At 43.5% G+C, this 19,702-nt stretch overlaps 2 protein-coding genes across 2 annotated transcripts in view; both read right to left on the minus strand.

Annotated features, from left to right (window-relative positions):
* RSU1 (Ras suppressor protein 1) overlaps positions 1–11,775 on the minus strand; it is a 172,934-nt gene extending 161,159 nt beyond the window's left edge. The window contains exons 1-2 of the mRNA XM_069458719.1: positions 11,631–11,775; positions 11,313–11,424 (exon numbers count right to left, since the gene is read on the minus strand). Coding sequence (XP_069314820.1) covers positions 11,313–11,421 — 109 coding nt within the window. The 5' untranslated portion in view covers positions 11,422–11,424; positions 11,631–11,775. The remainder of the gene's footprint in view (positions 1–11,312; positions 11,425–11,630) is intronic.
* A 6,289-nt stretch (positions 11,776–18,064) lies between these two features.
* Positions 18,065–19,702, minus strand: part of CUBN (cubilin) — a 227,716-nt gene continuing 226,078 nt past the window's right edge. Inside the window, exon 67 of the mRNA XM_069458708.1 lies at positions 18,065–18,172. Coding sequence (XP_069314809.1) covers positions 18,065–18,172 — 108 coding nt within the window. The remainder of the gene's footprint in view (positions 18,173–19,702) is intronic.

The following is a 19,702-nucleotide window of genomic DNA, read 5'->3' on the forward strand; positions in this document are numbered from 1 at the left end:
TAATACTCCAGGAAAGGGACTGTGAGTCTTTACATCCAGTAAAACTGACTTTCAAGTACGAAGGGCACAAGCTTTTATCTGTCATCAACATGCAAGAGCTCAGGGGATATTTATCCCCTAACAAGCTAGGACCTCCGAGGCCGGCTCCGCGCAAGCAGACGAGGACAATACCCTGTGTGGCACAAAGAAGGGACGGAGAGGAATCAAGGTCCCTGAATGCCAGCTCACACCAACCTGGGACGCTCGCCTTGGAGGATGGCATGAGAGGAAAACATAGTTTTTATCCTTTAAGCCGCACGTAACTTGACCACTGAGTCTACATGATCACCATTTCACTGCTATCAGTGAAAACCTTAGAAAACCTCACAACAGCCACATCAGCGCTGCAGAACCGGCGGTGGGGGTGGAGGTGGGGGTGGGGGACGAGCTATGAGATTTTGTAGCTCAGGCTCCCAACACCCAGGCTGGAAGACTCAGGTGTCATAGTACGAAGGGAGCCCTGGGACCAGCTCCTACACCTGCTAGATTAAAAACCAAGCGTGAGTGCCAGGGACATGGCAGCATGTTTTAGGAATCTAGAATCCTCACGTGAAAATAGACAGAGTAGCTAGATAGCAGTAAAAATCCAAGGGCATGATTTACAATAACACTAGGTGAGAAAGTGTCCCCACACAAAACCTCAAAATACAAGTGAGCGGAGACAAGCTACAAATGGCAGAGACTGACATGACATTGGCATCTATGTGTTGAAAGCAGAGAGAAATGACAGGGAACTGTACAAACCCGAGAACAGAGAACCACCATATGGACAACCGAATTCACTAGAAAGCCCAGCAGAACAATCTAAGAAGAGCAGCTGAAATCAGGAAGGATCTGCCCCTTCCAAAGGCAGGGCCCGCGGTAAGATCTGATACGCCAGGGCAAGTCTAGACCCCGTGACCTGGAAACCGACCACCTACGGCTCCCTTCCAGGGCAGGGCCTAGAATCAAAACAGGGCAAGATGTTAATAACAGGGACCAAGGACAGAGAAGGTACGGACAAAAGTGGGGAGAGGGACAGAGCCAGGCTATCCGAAAGCAAGCCACTGTATTGCGAAATCTACATGAAACCACCAGAGGACTGAGCTCTGTAAAGCTGGACAAGCTACCCAGAACCACGCCTCCCAGTGAAAGTTTAGGAAAATTAATTTCATAACAACATACGCAACATAAAAATAGCAGAATAATGTCATTGACAATGAAAGCTTACCCATCAAAAAGAGATGCCCAGATAAGAGACCAAAATTGTAACTGAGGCCAGGCATGGTGGCTCACACCTGCAATCCTAAGCACTTTGGGAGGCCAAGGCTGGAGAATGGCTTCAGGCCAGGAGTTCGAGACCAGCCTGAGCAAGAACAAGACTCTGCCTCTATAAAAAAGAGAAAAATCAGCCAGGCATGGTGGCGCATGCCTGTAGTCCCAGTCATTCGGGAGGCTGAGGCAGGAGGATCGCCTGAGCCCAGGAGTTTGAGGTTGCTGTGAGCTATGATGATGCCACTGCACTCTAGCCTGGGCAACAGAGCAAGATCCTATCTCAAACAATACAAACAAACACAAAAAACTGTAAATGACAATTTAAAAACAAGGGGGAAAGACATTAAGAAAATGATACATGACATAAAACAATATAAATCAGAATTTGAAAAACTCAGAAATAAAGGGACAACACTCAAGAAAGCAGACATAAAAATATTTCAGAAATGAAAACTAAATTCAAAGACACAGAAGAGTAAATAAACACAACACACCATGACTTACAAGAAACCGAAGGTAAAGTGGAGTTTCTTTAAAAGCAAAAAGAAATAGAGAAAAGAGATCTTGCGGAAGGTGACAAATATTAACGACAGGCAAAACGATCAACATACGGACACTAGTAAACCTCAAAGAAGCAAATAAGCAACAGAAATGATGACATACTAAAAATCATAGTAAAAACACTTTCCTGAAATAAAAAAGTATTTAAAATTTTCAAGCTACAAATTTAAAGAGCATATTACGTATGTCGGAAATAATCCACAATGACCTATATCTGATACCACGACATACTCCAATCAAGTTACAGGAAATAAAATTATATTATCAGACTTTCAGACAGCAGTACTTTATGCCAGAACAAAGAGAATAACACATTTACAACACTCTAGGAAAGAAACTGTGTTTATATCCAGCAAAAACTGACTTTCATGTAAAAAACAAAAAAAAAAAGAGAACACGAACTTTTATGTATCATTCATAGGCAAGAACTCTGGGAAGATTATTCTCTTGATGGCTTTCTGAGGGGTATTCCAGAGTACAAGCTTCAGACGATCAAAAGAAAACTAGAGATATTGTGACCCAAGAACTAGGGACCACATAAAAGACAGACATACCTATAGAACTAGACCAGACGAGGGCTAAGAGAGAGACAATATAAGAGATGGCTGTGTATGCTGAAAATTCAGATATAGTTCAAATGTTAAAAATCAGGGAGCCACCTTTTAAGAATTCAAAACAGATGAGAGATGTATCTGGTTTCTGGTTGGCAAGAAAAGAGATTAGAAGTTGTCTCTACCATCTTTGCAACAAGAAAAAGAGCTAATCAAAGAGAAAATGAACAACTCTTCCTAGATTCATCAGAGACTTGAGGCCACAGGGCAAACCACCACACTGAGAACCAAAGAGACAGGCACAGACAGACAATCACAGCGTCTCAGGGGCAGAAATCGCCACTGGCACCAGCAGCTTCAGGGATAACCAACTGCTGAGACTGAGAGAGAGACCAGCTAGAGAGAGAAAAACCCCAGCCCTAGGGTTCCCCTCCCACTTCGATGAGTTTTACCTCCAGGCGCCCAACCAGGTTCTCTGGGTGAAAAATCAGATTAAAGAAAAATCCCCTTGTGCTTTGTGGAAGGAGACGAGAACAGTAACCATTCTGAAATAAGCCCAAAGTGTTCCCTTCTTGTTGACAAAGAGGAAACTATTTTACCAGAGCCTAGCCAACCTGGGAGAAGGGGAGTACCCAATGCCAGCCCCCTCTTGCCTTCCCATCTCGCTTGAGGCAGGAGGAAAGCTGAGAAACAGCTGTGAAGGTCACAGCCAAGGGCGCAGGTTCACTGAAGGACTGAGATCTAATCACAGGATTACAGAACATTTTCCCTTTTTCCACACCTCATCAGAAGGGCTCCTATATCATAACCCAGGATAATAGCTGAGCTCCAATGCCTAGAACGTCTTTAAGGAGGAGTTCGCAGGGAAGCCCAAAGACCAAGGCAGAGACAAAAACAAGGACACTAGAGGAAATTTTACCCTCTGACACTACAGCTACAACAAACATGAAAACTCACACTAAAAGGCTATTTACCTCAGTTCCTTTTACCCATGCATCACGCCTAGCGTACAAAACAACAAAATTAGAAAGTACTCTAATTTGGAAAAAAAAAAAAAAATACAGTCTAAAGAGAGAACTCAAGCAACAGAAACACTGAGATACGGCAGATACTTTGGAATTACCTGACTGGGACTTTAAAATAAGTACGATTGATGTGCTAAAAGGCCTAATGGAAGAAGTGGGCAACGTCCAAGATGAGTCATGTCAGCAGAGGGACAAAAACTCAAAGAAAGAGTCAAAAGAAAATGCCAGAGACGAGAACGCTCTAACAGAAATGAAGAACGACTGCGACAGGCACTTCAGTAGACTGGACACAGCCAAGGAAAGAATCTGCGAGCTTGAAGATGAATCAATGGAAACTTCCTGAATTGAAAAGCAAAGAGAAAAAAGAATGGGGGAAAAAGGTGGAACAGAATATCTAAGAACTATGGGATAAGTTCCCCCACGGGGCACACGCATGTGCCTGTCAGAAAGCAGCGTAAGCTAAGAACCTGGCCTCTGAGGTCTGACTGCTTGGGTTCAAATCCTGCTTCTACCACTTGTGAGCTGTACGACTTCGAAAAAGTTACTTAAGCTCTCTAAATCGGTTCCTGTTTCCTCAGGTATTAACTAGATGGTGATAGTTAAATTGTGAGGTTTCAAAGAAATAATCCACACAAAGAACTCAGCAGACGAGCAGAATACCTGGTCCATGATTAACATCCACTGTGGATTAATACACTCTCTGTGTACATGGCATGGTATTTTCATTCTACTGTCTATTATTTTTATCTTAACAAAGGGTACACAACTTGCAGAATACAAATATATAATAATCTAAACAGGTATTTTTGACATGGCCTGAAGACTTAGACATATAATGGCTGCAAACAAACAAAAACAACTTACACATAAGAATATTCACAAAACACACTCATATACCAAGGTTGCAAACTACATTACAATCCTCTGGTCTGCGCTATGTACCAAACTGCCTGGTCTAATGACGAATGCCTTTCATTTGGCCTAGTTTACCCTTAAAATTGTAAGCTACACACAATCCAAAGACATGCAGAGAAATATATGAAATAAAAAGGATCTTTACAACATACAGGTAAATTACAACTAAAACTACCATTTAATGTACGTCAGGTTTATTTTGTTTGATATGTGAATCAATATTTCCCCAACACAATCTTTTCCAGCTCCATACTTCATGGAGTGTTTGAAGCTAACGCTCTGAGTTTGAAAACAGAGGAAAATGAATACGCAGTATAAAAAGATCTCACATCTCACCATTACATTCAGTTAAGACTAATAGCTTTTCAGGAACCGTAAAGAAAGGAGGAGGGTCCAGTTACTATTGATCAGACGGAGATTAAGTTGCTTCTTGTGTTTGCTTTCAACAGTTAAAGAAACAATCCCATAAATTCAAGGTTCCCAGCAGGCACGGCTCGCCCAGTGTCACGTTTTATTTGCCGAGCACAGTGTTTTAAAGAATTCTGAACTGAATGCCTTAAGGGAAGATGACCCCGCAGGTCATCCCTCTCCTTAGCATCCAAGCCTGGCCCTTCAGGGCTAGGAAACCACATCACAGTGTTACAGAGCACAGGTTCCAGACATACTCAAGTGTGAACTCTGCTTCCACGACTAGCCCCATGATGCCGGGGAATTTATAGAATCTCGACAGCTTTCAGCTTTGTCATCTAAAATATGCTGTTGATTATCCCACACACCAAAGGCAGATGTTGTGAGTGCGTAAAGCACTTACCCCGGTGTAGGCACTTGGTTTGTACCATTGAGAACCTCTAACGCAGAAGTTATGGGCTGAACTAAGCTCCCCCCTCTCCCCGCCCGATACCTCTGTATTTGGAGACAGAGCCTTTAAAAATATGATTAAGGAAAAATGAGGACCTTAGGGTGAATTCTAACTTAATGTGACCGTTGTTCTTAAGAGAAGTGGAAATGAGAGAACAGGAAGAGCCCAGGCATGTGGCGGAAACGTCACGTGAGGTCAGGGCAAGAGGGCAGCCGTCTGCAAGCCAAGGACAGAGGAACTGGGAGAAGCCACCCCTGCCAACACCTGATCTCAGACTTCCAGCCTCCAGGACTGTGAGAAATAAACTCCTATTCCATGGCATTTTGTCCTCGCAGTCCTAAGAAATCAACAGACTAGATAATGTTACCCTCTAATTTGCCTTTTGGCTTTACTAACGCCTCAAATCCAAAACGCTGTTTTACATTATTAAGCATCACACACGGGTGAAATCTGCCCAACGGGGACACTGTAATTCCCATTTTGGAAACACACAGGCCAATCAGCGCCCCTCCACGCAGGTGCCAGACAGCTGCCAAACAGGCCAACCTCAAAGACGCTTTGATCAGGCGGACCATAACCAGGTGGGGTTCCTTCCGCTGTGAGCTGCACGGATGAAATACCAGACAGGAGCCCATCTCTCCACCAGAAGAAAGAGGCCTGGTGAGTGAAGGAGGAAGAACTGCAGGCGGAAATGGACCATGGGGAGACAGGGTGCTGTGTCTGGCCTCCCCAGGGACCCTGGAGCAAAGCACAGAAGCTCAACACTGACCCCTGCTGGTCAGACGCTTGCTCTACAGACTGGTCCTCAACCACATTTTTACACTTTAGAAAAATCAAAAATTAAACTAAGCTGCACAAACTTGCTATTCAAAGAGGAGGCCTTTACGAGGCATAAAGAAATAATCTCTAGCTTCTGCTGTGTAATAGTGGATCTCATATATCCAGATTGGGTTTTCTTTCAACCAGGTTCCTGGGATTCTGATTCAGGTGAGGAAGGGGGCAGCGGATGGCCCCGAGTGTCGTGGAACCATGAGACAAGTGGGCAGAAACCACTGAGAAGTATCACCACCAAGATCTCCAAGAAAATTAAGAGACACTGTCTTGCATTTGTTACATATTCACTAGCTAAAATACTGTCACGCACTGTGTAACAATGTTTCAGCCAACAACAGACCACATGTACCGCAGTCCCATGAGGTTCTAATGCTGTACTGTATTTTCACTGTAACTTTTCTATGTTTCGGGACACAAATACTCACCATTGTGTTACAACTGCCTACAGTATTCGCTACAGTAACCTGCTGTCCAGGTTTACAGCCCTAGAAGCAATAGGGCGTGCTATCTAGCCTAGGTATGTAGCAGGCGCCACATCTAGATCTGTATAAATACATTCCATGATGTTTGCCCAACAACAAAATCACCCAATGACACATTTCTTAGACGATACCCCGGTTGTTAAGCAACACATGACTGTGCTAATAACAGTGAATGTTAAGACTCACAGGTATGAGGTGGTACTTTATAAATATTACCTCACAATGACTCTACGAGGTAGGTTCTCTTATTATTCCCATTTTACAGATGAGCAACCTGAGGCACAGAGAAGTAAAGTAACTGGTTACACAGCCAGTAACAAAGTAAAAAGGTGCCACGGTCAACTGGAGAAGAAATGTCAAGCAATGGTAAAATGTCATTATTAGTTCAGTTACACCAAAGGGGTTGCAACTTTTGTGTTTATTTCCCATCTTGATGAACTATTTCCAGTTGTTATCCAGTCTGAATATCAAAAATAACATTCATCATCTCCATCGTGTTCTTGATAGTTGTCAACTCTTTTCCCTCCGGAAGGCTGGGGAGAAGCCTGCACAGAGAAGGCCGAGTATGTGCTGTTTCTCCCGTGCTGCTCTGTCTACCTGGATTTCTTAACTAAAAGCAGAAACACGCTTCCTGCAATACATTCTCCGCAAGCACTACGCCAAGTCCAGGGCTCACGGTACGGTGGGCCCAGAAGAGACACTTATGCCAGGTTGGATGGATGGTGGCTTAAAATTGAGTATACTGGGGGGGGGGGCTTCCCAGAGGAGGTGACATAAGAATGGAGTCACATGGACAGATAAGTCCCTCCTTCTTTCAACAAGTGTTAACTGACAAAGGAGCGAAGGAGTTAGCTGGAGAGAAAAAAAGGGAAAAAGGTGTCCCAGGCCGAGATCACATGTTTAAAAACACAAACGTGGGCGTGTACACATGACTTCAGTGGACGAGTGAAAACATAAAAGATTTTAATAAAGATTATAGCTAAAATCACATGTTTTTCCCAGCTCTTTTATCTCCCTCGGGCCCCCCCCCCCCCCCCCAGACAGCCTATACTGATAACATATGTTTCAAACAGGAGGACCACTTTCAGGGTTAACAAGACTTTGGAAATAGCCCTTCGAGATAATCCATGATCGTGTTTCATCATTCTGCATGGTCCTTTAGAAAGACTGTTTCCTTGACGGCAGGTTATTTCTTTTTCTTTTTAAAGATTTCAAAAATATTTTAGTCTAACCTGGAAAAAAAAAAAAAAACTGACAAAGGTTTGACCACCCAGAGGGCAATAAACTTGAAGAGATTAAAAAGTCATAAAAGATACAAATAAATAAAAGAAAGTCTCCTGGCTACTCCTGACATTCTACGCCTCCGTGGGAGCTGATTAGAGGCCCCTTCAAAACCATCTTTACTCAGCTGAAAACAGTTGCTGTTTGGGGGAGAGTTTCTGCGGTGAAATCAATCTCTTTAATTAAAAGAATAAAATCAGCAGCATTGCTCTTGCAAACTTTAAGGAAAACGTGTGTGCAAATTACATGCCATGTGAAATGGAAAAGAAAGAAAATTAGGACAAATTTCAAATAAATAGCTATCTACATCAATTAGAACCCTAGGCAAAAGTGCCAAACACTCCAGGTTCTAAAAAGCCACATAAAAAAATTCTAACATATGACACAAACGCCTTACACAGTCTAATTAACCGAACCAAATTCTTGGTTCAGACTATGTTGGAACTGGTTATGGGCTGATGGGCCTCTAACTGGATATTGACATTAATAATTTAATGTGCACTATTGCATTTAACACTGAACCAGTCCTGGGAAGTGGTCACTTGCACTTCCACTTGATGTCCAGGAACTTGAGGCTCAGAGAGGTTAAGTAGCTTCTCTAAGGTTGCACAGTACTAAGGAGCAACTCTGAACCCAGTCTATACAAATCCAAGGTCCCCTCATATGTACAGTGTTCCTCTGCCTCTCAGGGTAGGATCTGAGCATTTGTATTAATAGAATCTGGCTGGGCTGGCAGCAAACTGCAGAACCTGCCCAATACTTGTCTCCAGCCTAAGAAGTTTTCCCCATCAGAAGCTTTTTTGATACCTAAACTCCTCAAAACATCTTTCGAAGGTTACTATCTTTGAGGAAGCAAAGTGCTGTGTTTACAAGGCACAACTCTCGCAAGGAGAAGATAGCATCTCATGTGCTTAGAAGTAGTGCAAAACCTCATTCTCATCTTCAAAGCTTAATTCTTGTTTATAAATCTTATGAGAAATTAAACAAAATGAGGATAATGACAAGAAAGCTTGAGACCCAAGAAATATCCATTCCCTGTACAGGCAAGTTAACTGTTAATTGTTCCCTGTGTTTAATCCAGATACTAAAATATAAAACTTCATGGGTAGAGTTAAAAATCTTACAAGTAAAAGAATATGAGAATTCTTAGGCTACAGTTAACGTAGCCATGTCAAATACTTTAGTACATGTACATACTAAGCATCATGTGCACTACTGATAAAATGAGCCCCAGAGGATGAATGGGCTTCTGATGAGCCTCCTGGAAGCTTCTGGACTCCAAGGAGTCCAAAGGTCAGGCAGTCAGCAGAGAGCAGCCATTCCTAGGGTCAACCCTACAGAAGCCAGAGAAAGTGGCATCTCCAAATCCACTTCCACCGAACTTCCTGAGAAGTAGTGTTGCTCTTCCTCAGCTGCTACTTTGGGAAAATTGAAGAATGATCGTGCATTTCACCGTCCAGTGTTATGGTGGCAACATTTTTTTCAGGAAGCAAGTGGCTATCTTTTCCTCTTTAATAAAAGCCAAGGCTTCAAAGAGATAATGCGACTGAACGAAAATAGCTAAGCCACTCTTCCCACTTATAAATATTACATAAAGTCTCCTTTGCAAAAGCTGTAGGGTATAAAGCTACTCTGCTGAAAGCAACCTCTCTTCAGCCCCATGGAAAAAAAGTGGTGGTGGGCGGAAAGCCGTGGGGCCCAGAGTACCGCTGTGCGGGCCATCCTGTTCCCACCCCCTTCTCTATTTCCTCTATAGCAACAGTGTCCCCAGGAATGACCAGGATCTTGGCAGAGCTGGGCGGGGTTTGAAGACAGCCAGATCTTCAGCTGCCGATTCAACACTGGAGACATTTACCCTCTTGCCAACACCAGGAATCCATTCCTACTGCGAGAGACCACCACAGGCCAAACCTAAGTGTGACGGCAGGTACCTCCATGATGGTCACCAAATGCAAATTTTCTGCAACGCTTCATCCCCTTTCCTTGTGCCAAGATGTAGCAATAGCGTCAACCCCAACCCCTGGCCCAGGCAGAAACCACAGATGCACAGTAAACCCGACTCCACTCTCTCTCCATGCCTAACGAGCTATCCATCGTCTTTTAGGGTCCCCTGGACATTTCCTTTCTTTTCTGTTGTCACATCCTGGACTGGGTCTCACACACTTACAGGCCTAATCTCTCATTCTTTCATTTCCTTCACTCATCGAACGTTTTTGAGCACCTCCTGCACTCCGGGCACTATATAAAGAATACAAACATGAATTTTGCACAGCTTTCCCAGTGGGGAAGAGAGACTTCTAGATTTCAAAAAATTACAATCCTATGTAACAGGAATCACGGAGCAAGGCACGTCCAACTTCACAGCGGCGGGAGTGACTAGGTCAGCTTGGTGCACACAGAGAAGGCTTCACGTAACAGATTTCAGGTGAAGAAGAGTGGGGAGGAGGGAAAACAATATTTTGTAAAGGCATCAAGATCTACATTAGAATGCTGTGGTTCAGGAAGGGCAGCAGGATCAGCATGGCTGAGACGCCAACTGCATGGAAGGGACGAGGTTGTGCTGAGATTCAGAAAGGCCTTGTCCGTCACACCAAGGAACCTAGGACATTCCTGTCAGTAATAGACAATCTGGAGAAGCGCTGCGAAGGTCTGAACTGTAGCCACACCAGCCTGAAGAAGTGCTTTATTTTACTTATACAGTGTTTGTCAAACAGTGCAATTAGTTGCCAACATCCAAAAATTAGGAAATTTCACATAAAAATCTAGAATCTTGGCTTTTTAAAATAAATAAATAAATCTGGCAACACTGGCCCAACATTCCTACATGGTGAGGTGTGTTTGAGTAGCAGGTGCAGCAGTTGGGCCCCTTCAGATGGGATACAGATTACTGAGCTCATGGCCACCCTCAGCTGGAGGCATTTGAGTTTGCGATTCCATATAGGGTAACACCCTAAGAGGGGGGTTGCAGGAAAATAACACAGAGCAACACGGTGATTAGACTGGGCACCGAAACTGGAGGCAAGACGGCCAGTTGGGAGGCCATCACCACGGCCCACGTGGGAGGTAATTAAATTAGGAGAATAAAGACTCCCAAAAAAGTAGAGTCAAGAAATGTTTAAAATACTCCAGGCACAAGAATGTTTATTCATTATGTGACTTTTGTGTGCCATTTTTTCACGGACTAGAGAAAGGAAGAATGATTAAAAAATGATTCCCAATTAAAACATTAAGAAGCTGTTCAGTAAACAGAGAATCTACCCACATGCCATAAATCAGCACAGCAACAAACACCTGTCTGTGTGATTCTTATCCTGCACTCTCAGGTTCATTTTCCAGTTGGAACACAACAAATTTTGATTGCAAACTACGTGAGGGAAGCTCCTGACCAGTGGTGTTGACAAGCAGGGGGCGGGATGTCACCCACTACAATCGCTCACACCGGGGCCAGCAAACTTAGAAACCCTTCCCGCTCCTCTCCCACGGGAAGGCCCCGTCCCGCCCGGGAACTTACACAGGCCGTTGACATCCAGCATGTTGGAGATGCCCCGGTCGCTCATGTCCACTTCCGGCTGGTTCTTCTCACGGCTCTCCTCCACCAACTTTTTCAGGGACTTGGACATGGTCTGCACCAAACGACAACAGCAAAGCACGTGGGCGAGGGCAGCAGGGTGCAGGGAGATAAAGGAAAGACCCCTCTGCCGCCGCTCCCGGGTGGTCGCAGAGCTGGACAGGGGGTGTCGGGGCGCGGGGGAGGGTGCAGGGCGGGGCCGGGGAGTGGGGGGATCCCGCCGGGGGACGCGGACCGGAGCGCAGGGCCATGCACACTCACCGCGGGGGACAGCACCGCGCGGGGCGGGCGTGGAACGACTGGCTTCGGTGGGACGCGCCCCGGCGGCGACAAATGCACACCCGGTCGCTGCAAAACTGGCACCGAACCGGGAACACGCCCTGTCCCGGCGCTCGGCGCAGGCGCACTTCGGACCGCGCCCCGCCCGCCCCCGACTCTTCCCAAATTAGGAGAACACAGTTTACTAGACGTGGCTCCAGGGCGAGGCTCCGCCCATCAAAGAATGTGGCCCCCGGGGCTGGCCAATCATGCCCATTATTCGGCTTCGAGACTCCGCCCCGCGCCGTGGTTAGTCTAGTCCTCTAGGGGGCTCCCCCAGTTTTGAAGTTCCGATTGGACCGAGCTTGGCGCTTGCGCGCTAGGATGGGCGCATGCTCAGTTGGTCAGTCGAAGCGAAGCATGCTGTGGGCGGAAGTGGGGAGGTTAGGGAGCGACTGCGTAAGGGAGGTGGTAGCTGAGGGTGGGTCCTTCGAAAGCTACAAGTAAATTACCTCTGAGTGTCCTGCTTCTGAAATTTCCGCTCCACTCGCCAGAAGTTGTTGTCCTGAGTCCAGGCTCCATAATTGTACCTTTAACGGACCTTGCAGCCTCCCTCTGTATTCGTTGCTCCTCAAGACAAGAATTGCGGCGCGGTCTGTGCATCCCCAGCGCGCAGCTGGAAACCGTGTGTTTGAAATCGTGTAGATTCCCACTGCTGCTGGCCTTTGCACTTGGCCCTTTTGATCTTGAGCAGCTGCAACCACCCTCAGGGTTAGAAGCTACAAGTAAAATCCAGCCCTTTTAAAAGTTCTAAGTGATTTTTGCACCTGTGGAACAGGAAGTTATGGTTTCCAGGAACTTCCCACTTCCTCTTCCAAGGGCAACCGAATTTTGGATTTGGGCAAAACTGCTGGCCTCTGTGTCCTTACGGCCTCTACATCCTTATTTCCTGACTCAGTCCCAGTCACCCGGTAATATGCTGTGATTCCCACACCCAAAAACCTGTCCTGAGACAATTTCATACTATGGAATAAAGATGGATAGCAAGCATTTCTCTCCTGGTATCACCTGGATAGATAGGTCATATTGCTACACTCTCATGTATATATATATTGTAAATGGTAACAGGAATTGAAGGCTTAAAATGATGTGGTATAATATTGGAATTACGGCCCTGAACCAGTGGGGTAAAAGAATGATCTGCACCCTTAAATATGAAAGCAGAATTTCTTGTTTAAAAATTCCAAATGAAAGGATTGTGCTTGCATTAGTCTTTAATACGGAACAGTTCCTCAGGGTTTCAATAGTTCAACATTTATTGAACTAGACATTCTTAAATGTACAGGCCAGATATTTTGTAGAATGTCCTTCAAAGTGGGTTTCTCTTAAGTTCTCTTTCAGGTTGTGAATTTTTGGAGAAATACCACTAAAGCGATGTATCTTTCCCAGTGCATCATATCAGTGTACAAATGATACTGGTTTCTCCCAAAATTCGTGATGTTAGCTTTGATCACTTGGTTAAAGCGGTGTCTGCCAAGTTTCTTCACTGTAATGTTACTATTTTTCCCTTTATAATTAAAAGTAACGTGGAGAAGGTACTATAGGATTATGTACATATCCCATTCCTCATCTAACTTTTTCCCACCAGTTTTAGCATCCACTGATGATTTCCTAACTTCATAATTTTTTCTATATTCATTAGTTGGTATCTTACTGATACATCCATTTCTCGAGTCATTAACTTTTTTCAAAAAAATGCTTTTTGGGAAAAAAAAAAGAGAATTTTCCTTATTTGATCAATTTCTGATAGTGAATCTTGACTACATGGGTTGAAGACATTAGCACCTGTGTTAGCCTACCAGGGCTGCCATAACAAAATAAAACACAGACTGGGTGCCTGAAACAACAAATTTATTTTCTCACAGTTCTGGAGGCTGGAAGACCAAGATCCAGGTGCTGGCAGACTTGATTTCTCCTGAGTCCTCTCTCCTTGGCTTGCGGACGGCTGCCTTCTCTCTCTGTGTCCTCACACGGCCTTTCCTCTGTGCAAGCAAACTCCTGGCGCGTCTTCTCCTTATAAGGTGGCCAGTCCTACTGAATTAGGGCCCTACCGTTGTTTCTCTATAATAGCACCCTGCTTTTGTTTCATCAATGCACTTTCCTCAAATATCTCTGAGGATAACAATTTTTAAATCTCTCTTCTGCTCACTAAATTATCTTTCTTCAAGGGTCCTATCTTATATACATTTATCTAGTTTTTTCCCATTCATGCTGCTGAGATTCTTCCTCTGTTTGGTGATTGATTCTCCTCTGTTGTCCTTTCACATTCAAGCGTGAAGATTGGAACTGATTTTTCCAGACAGCTGGAGTGGTTTCTTTTCTCTCTGGTTGTTTATGTATATCATTTTCCTGGTAGGTCCCTGGGCTGTTTGTTAAATATCTTCAGCAGCAAGAACCCAGTTTTAGGCCTGCAGAACATCAGCGGGCTGCCCTCCCTGGTGGAGGGAAATGGTGGGTTGCGAATGCCAACGAACAATTCCATTAGTTCTATTCTCACCTTCTCTCGCTGCACCTGCCAGCCCCACTTCCAGATAACACCTGGAACAGAGATTCCCAACCCTGCTGCACTTCTGTCTTGAAGTTATTTTGGGCTGCAATTTATTTCTTTCCGTTTCATTTATCAGCATGCTTTCATTCACTTCCTGTTTTCTAGAAATTTGTTTGCACTCCTGCTTGAAATAGGAAAACCAAACTGTTTTTGCTATTCTCACACACTCAACTCTCAACACTTCTGACACTAGATGTCTCCCGCACACCAAGCAATCCTCCAGCAGACACCAGCTGGGTGTGCTGCAACTTAACTCTATTGTGACACTATCTACCTGGAGTGAGTGTCCAATCACACAGGTTAAGGGCTCAGTCCCTACTTCAGTCACCAATCACAAATAGTAGCTGTCACCTATCCTTTTGACCCACCGCCAATAAACTAGGGTTCCCACACCCTCTCCTGGTATTTGATTAATATACTAGGTCAACTCATAGAACTCAGGGGAACACTTTGATTCACCAGTTTGTTATATTAATAAAGGGTGTGATACAGGATACAGATGAAAAGCCAGAGGAAGAAATACACAGGGCCAGGTCTGGAAGGGTCCCCAGTGCAGGCTGGAGTTGGGGTTCACCACCCTCCCAGTACGTGGATGTACTCATCAGCCCAGAGCCTCTCTGATTCCATGGTTCGGGGCTCTCTATGAGGCTTGATCACGCAGGCACGATGGATCATTAACTCGACGTCCAGCTCCCTCCCCTTCCCAGAGGATGCGGGTGGGATGAGAGTTCCAAGCTTCTAATCATGGCTTGGTCGTTCTGGTGACCAGACCCCCTCCAGGAGCCCACCAAGGGTCACCTCATTAGAATAAAAGAAGCTCCTCTCATCCAAATTTCCTGGGTGAAATTTGTCCTAGCTAATTTCACCCAAGAAATTCCAAGGGCTGTAAGAGCTCTGTGTCAGGAACTGGGGTCAGAGACTGAAGATTTGAACAAAAAGATGCACTTAGCCTCCCCATCACTCAGGAAATTACCAAGGTTTTAGAAGGCCTCTGTCCAGGCCTGTGTCAGGAACTGGAAGCAGAGACCAAATGCATATTTCTTGTGTATCACAATGTCACAACGGCCTTCTAACCCTCCTCTCCTTCTCTTTGTGTTTACCAGTACAATTCTTAAGGAAATATGTCCCTAAGCTCCAAATGCGTAGAGCGTGGGAATAGGACCAGCTTCCTGGATGGGCGGCCTGTGCAGTCACACACAGCCCCACCCTCAGACGGGCCCCACGCTTGGCTTCATGCTCCACTGTCACCAGCTTGGACTATTTAATAATTCTTGAACAAAGAGTTCTGCAAAATGCGTAGCTGGTCTTACGTGGAAAAGTCCATACTTGTCAGAGCCTGAATCTCCTCCACCACCTCACTGTCGAGTGCTCTGTGCTTTGGTGCTTGCCATTAGGAAGAATGTGCCACCCCACTCCCAGGCGATCAAAAATAGAGTATGGAAGATTCCCGGCCCACACAAGGCACAACAGACCAGTGGTGACCACTGTATTAATATAAATTCATATATAAATCATTAATTTATAAATTTACTAAAAAGTGCCTTGTTAGTCTCTAAACTATATTTATAATAAACCACTTACTAAGTGGCATATAAATATAAAATTACCAAATTAAAATTTAAGAAGCAAGGTTTTCATCAAATATCTATCAATTATGATATTGTTTTTCTTCTAATAAGTTCCTTCATGAAATTGACAGTGATGTGGTCTCCATAAGTAAAAAATTTTGACATTGACATTATTTTTGTTGCTGTTATAGTCTCTAAGGCTTTACTGAACTGACAACATTCAAAAATTTCCTAGCTAACACTCAATCTTTTTAATAATTTCAATAGAGCTATGAAAATAGTTTGACTTATATTTAATTATTTCACACCCAGCCCTTCAGGCCCGATGTGTGGCACTTTCTCATGGGGTTGCTGAGGTTAGAATCGCAGCTTTGTCACTTAAGTGTTATATAACTTTTTCATACCTCGTTTTTCTCATCCGTACCATGGGTGTGATGGTTCTTATTATCTGTTTCTGTGAGAATATGTAAGAATGGTGCCTGGCATAGGAAAAAGTTATGTAGATATTAGCTCTCATTTTTCTTAATAAAATTAATGATGTTAATGCTTACCCTGGTGAGTGCATGGTGAATTTTTGATCAATTCTTCCCACTAAATGGAGTTGAGATATAACAGGAAGTTATGACAAGTCGAACCCACATTCTGGGCATCCCTTAGTCCCAGACGGTCACTGCCCCGTCCATCCCCTGGGGTGTCCTTCACAGGAAATGCTCTCAGTGCCAAGGGTTCCCACTGGGTCCTGAGAGGGCCCGTGGTGGCCTCTCCCTAAGCTACCCCAGCGGGTCCCTGGAGGCCAGATAAGAGCTGCTCTGGACAGCAATGCCTAAATGTGACCTTGAAGGCTAAAAGACCTGAGTTTCCAGTTGTTTGGGGGACGAGGAAGGGGAGGGGAGAGATACCAGGTGGGGGTGGAGGCCTGGCTCCCAACATGGGATCCCAGACTATGAAAGGGTAGGGACAGTATTACCTGGAACAGGGTCCTGGCGTAGCTTCTGGGCTAAGCGTTAACCTTGTCGTCGATAGACCTGGAAGAGCATGAAGGGGAGGCCGTGCTGGGCTTCAGTTCTTGCCTCCCACCTGCTCCTTCTCAAGCAGGACGTCTAAAGTTAAGTTCCCATCACACCTGACGTGGGTAAGTTTAGAACAGGACAGAATTTCTTCTCAACATGAAAGATTTAAAATACCAGTTTTAACTTATTTCTAGAGGTTTTTTTTTTTTTTAATCAAATTTGTAACCTGCTTGGGGATTTTTCCCCAAAAGAAATTATCTAATTAAAATGACTTCTGGCTTCCACCTAAAGACTTCTAAAATTAGCAGGATTTTGATCCCCTTAGGCAGCAATTCAGCAATACAGGTCAAAAGGTAGAAGGAACGTCTACCTTTCCCAAAAACTTGCCTATAGGAAACAATTCACACAGTATTATGGAAAACTGGGGGAAGCTGGGTGAAGGGTACATAAGACCTGTAAGGACTGTCTTTTCAACTTCCTATGACTCTATGTTATTTCAAAATAAAGTTTTTAAATTAAGAAAAAAATATTCACTGACTTCGCATCTGTTACAGTGGTAGATTGGAAATAAAACAAATATATGAAAAGAGGAACCTGTTAAATAAAATATAGTATAAGAACTGACGTACTATAGGGTTTAAAAGTATAATTGAGAATACCAGAGATGTGAAAAATTCTTTTAATATAATAAATGTGGTGTGTAGACTGATATTTTGTGCAGTAATAATCTAATTACATATGACGTGAATTATACATAAACACTGGCAAACAGAGGAAAATTTAAAAACAAAAACAATGGCATAATGTGCTTCGTGAAAAGGTAAAAATTCAACTTGAAAATTTATATAGACCCCATAGGGAAAGACAAAATCTTAATGAGTCAGAAATGAATGCAGCATAACTGTGTATAATTCAATCATGTCTATGATCCCTTATTGGACATTCACAATGAAAATCATACCTCTAGTTTATCAGTAACTTTTAAAAATGTGTATTACAAATGCCATAATCATTTCCAACCTTCTAAGGAACTTTTAAAAATTTCAGCTCAAAATATAGAAGAATGACATGCATAGTCAAGACTAAAGAAGCTGTATTCTACGTTCAAAAAAAATTTACAAATATTGGTTCCATAAACGCCTTGGTGCAAACCAAGAAAGTTCAGCTTATTCTGCTGGTACAGGCAGGGGCAGAGTTCCGTGCAGCGAGAAGCAGACTCCAGGCGCTGGGTGAACACAGGGCGTTACCCGCTCAGCTGTCCCAAGTTAACTGGAATCCGGATGGACGCGCTACAGAATCAGCATGAAATTTTATGAAGACCCGATTTGAGGACGCCACAAAGGGGTCTATGCTAGTGTCCTAAAATTGAAAAAAAAAAAAAAAAGTAACAAATAATAATTTTTACAAATTTGAACATCTTTCTAGAAATGTTAGCCTAGTAAAAAATGTGCTATAAAAAAAGCTTTATATAATAGAATTCATAGTGAACCTGCACATATTTCTAGAAGTAACTTTGAGGAGAATGAATGCAGATCGATGCTTTCCAAAGGAATATTGCAGGGGTGGTGAGTTGAGGGGAAATGCTGAGTGACGGCTACGGGGGTACAGGGTTTCTTTCTGGGGTCATGAAAATGTCCTAAAATTGACTGTGGTAATCATGCAACTCTGCGAATCCACTGGAAACCACTGAATTATACATTTAGGCCAACGAATTGTATGGTGTGTGAATTATATCTCAATACAGCTATTGTCAAAAATCCTTGAACTTATTCACGTTCTTACTGAAAATTTACTTTTTCTAAAAGTAACACATTTGTAACTAAAATGATCAGATGAGTAAAACATACTATTTTCATCCTCAACATTTATAGGTTCCTCTTGGGATTTACTTCCACATCTTTCTGTAGAAGGGTTGTGTTTGTGTGCGTGCAGGGGGGAAGATAGAGGAGTCTCAGTTTTCTCTCATTTTGTTTCTTTCTTTTTTTTCTTTTTTTTTTTGAGATGGGGGGCTCTTTCTGTCACCAGACTGGAGTGTAGTGGTGCAGTCATAGCTCACTGCAGCCTCAAATGCTTGGGCTCAAGCGATCCTCCTGCCTCAGCCTCCTGAGTAGCTGAGACTACAGGCACAAGCCACCAAGCCTGGCTAATTTTTTTGTAATTTTTTGTAGAGATGGGGTCTCTCTCTGTTGCCCAGGCTGGTCTCGATCTCCTGGCCTCAAATAATCCTCCTGCCTTGGGCTCATGTGTTGGTGGGATTACTTATTTTCCTTTAATTCATTTTGCAAATATTTATCAAGATACTTCCATGTTGCAGGTATTGTTTTTGGCACTAGGGCTATTAAAAAATGAGCAAAACAGACAAAAAGCTCTGCTCTCATGAAGCTTACGTTACTGTGCTTTCCAACCTCAGCGCTACCCATCAAGAATCATCAAAACACAGACTTATTTCCAAGACAGTCAATTATTGAAGTGTGTGCAGGAAAGAGTTTTTCTTCCCTAAGAGATATATCAAGGTATATACAATATTTTTTATTCCCATGCACACCTGCTGTTTACTTTTGATTTAATCTGCTCCCAAATTTCAATTTCTTATTCTATGTTGACAAACTATTATGGGCAGTTAACAGAGGTTTTAAACTCTCCTTTATGCTCCTTATTTTTCCTGTTACTCTTTCATTTTTCAGATGTTCAGATTCTGTAGCTGTGAGTGACACAGGATTTATTTCCCCGTGAACAATGACATTTATTTTATCGTAACATGAAACATCTCCAAATCCTGGTGTGGCTTATATGTATATTAACAAAATAAGGAGCTACTTCCACCACTCTGTTGGTAAACTGACTTTATGTTTTACATTTATGTTTTACATTTTTCCGTTTATATTTTAT

Source organism: Eulemur rufifrons, chromosome 25 (assembly GCF_041146395.1).
Source record: "Eulemur rufifrons isolate Redbay chromosome 25, OSU_ERuf_1, whole genome shotgun sequence".
Taxonomy (NCBI): Eukaryota; Metazoa; Chordata; class Mammalia; order Primates; family Lemuridae; genus Eulemur; species Eulemur rufifrons.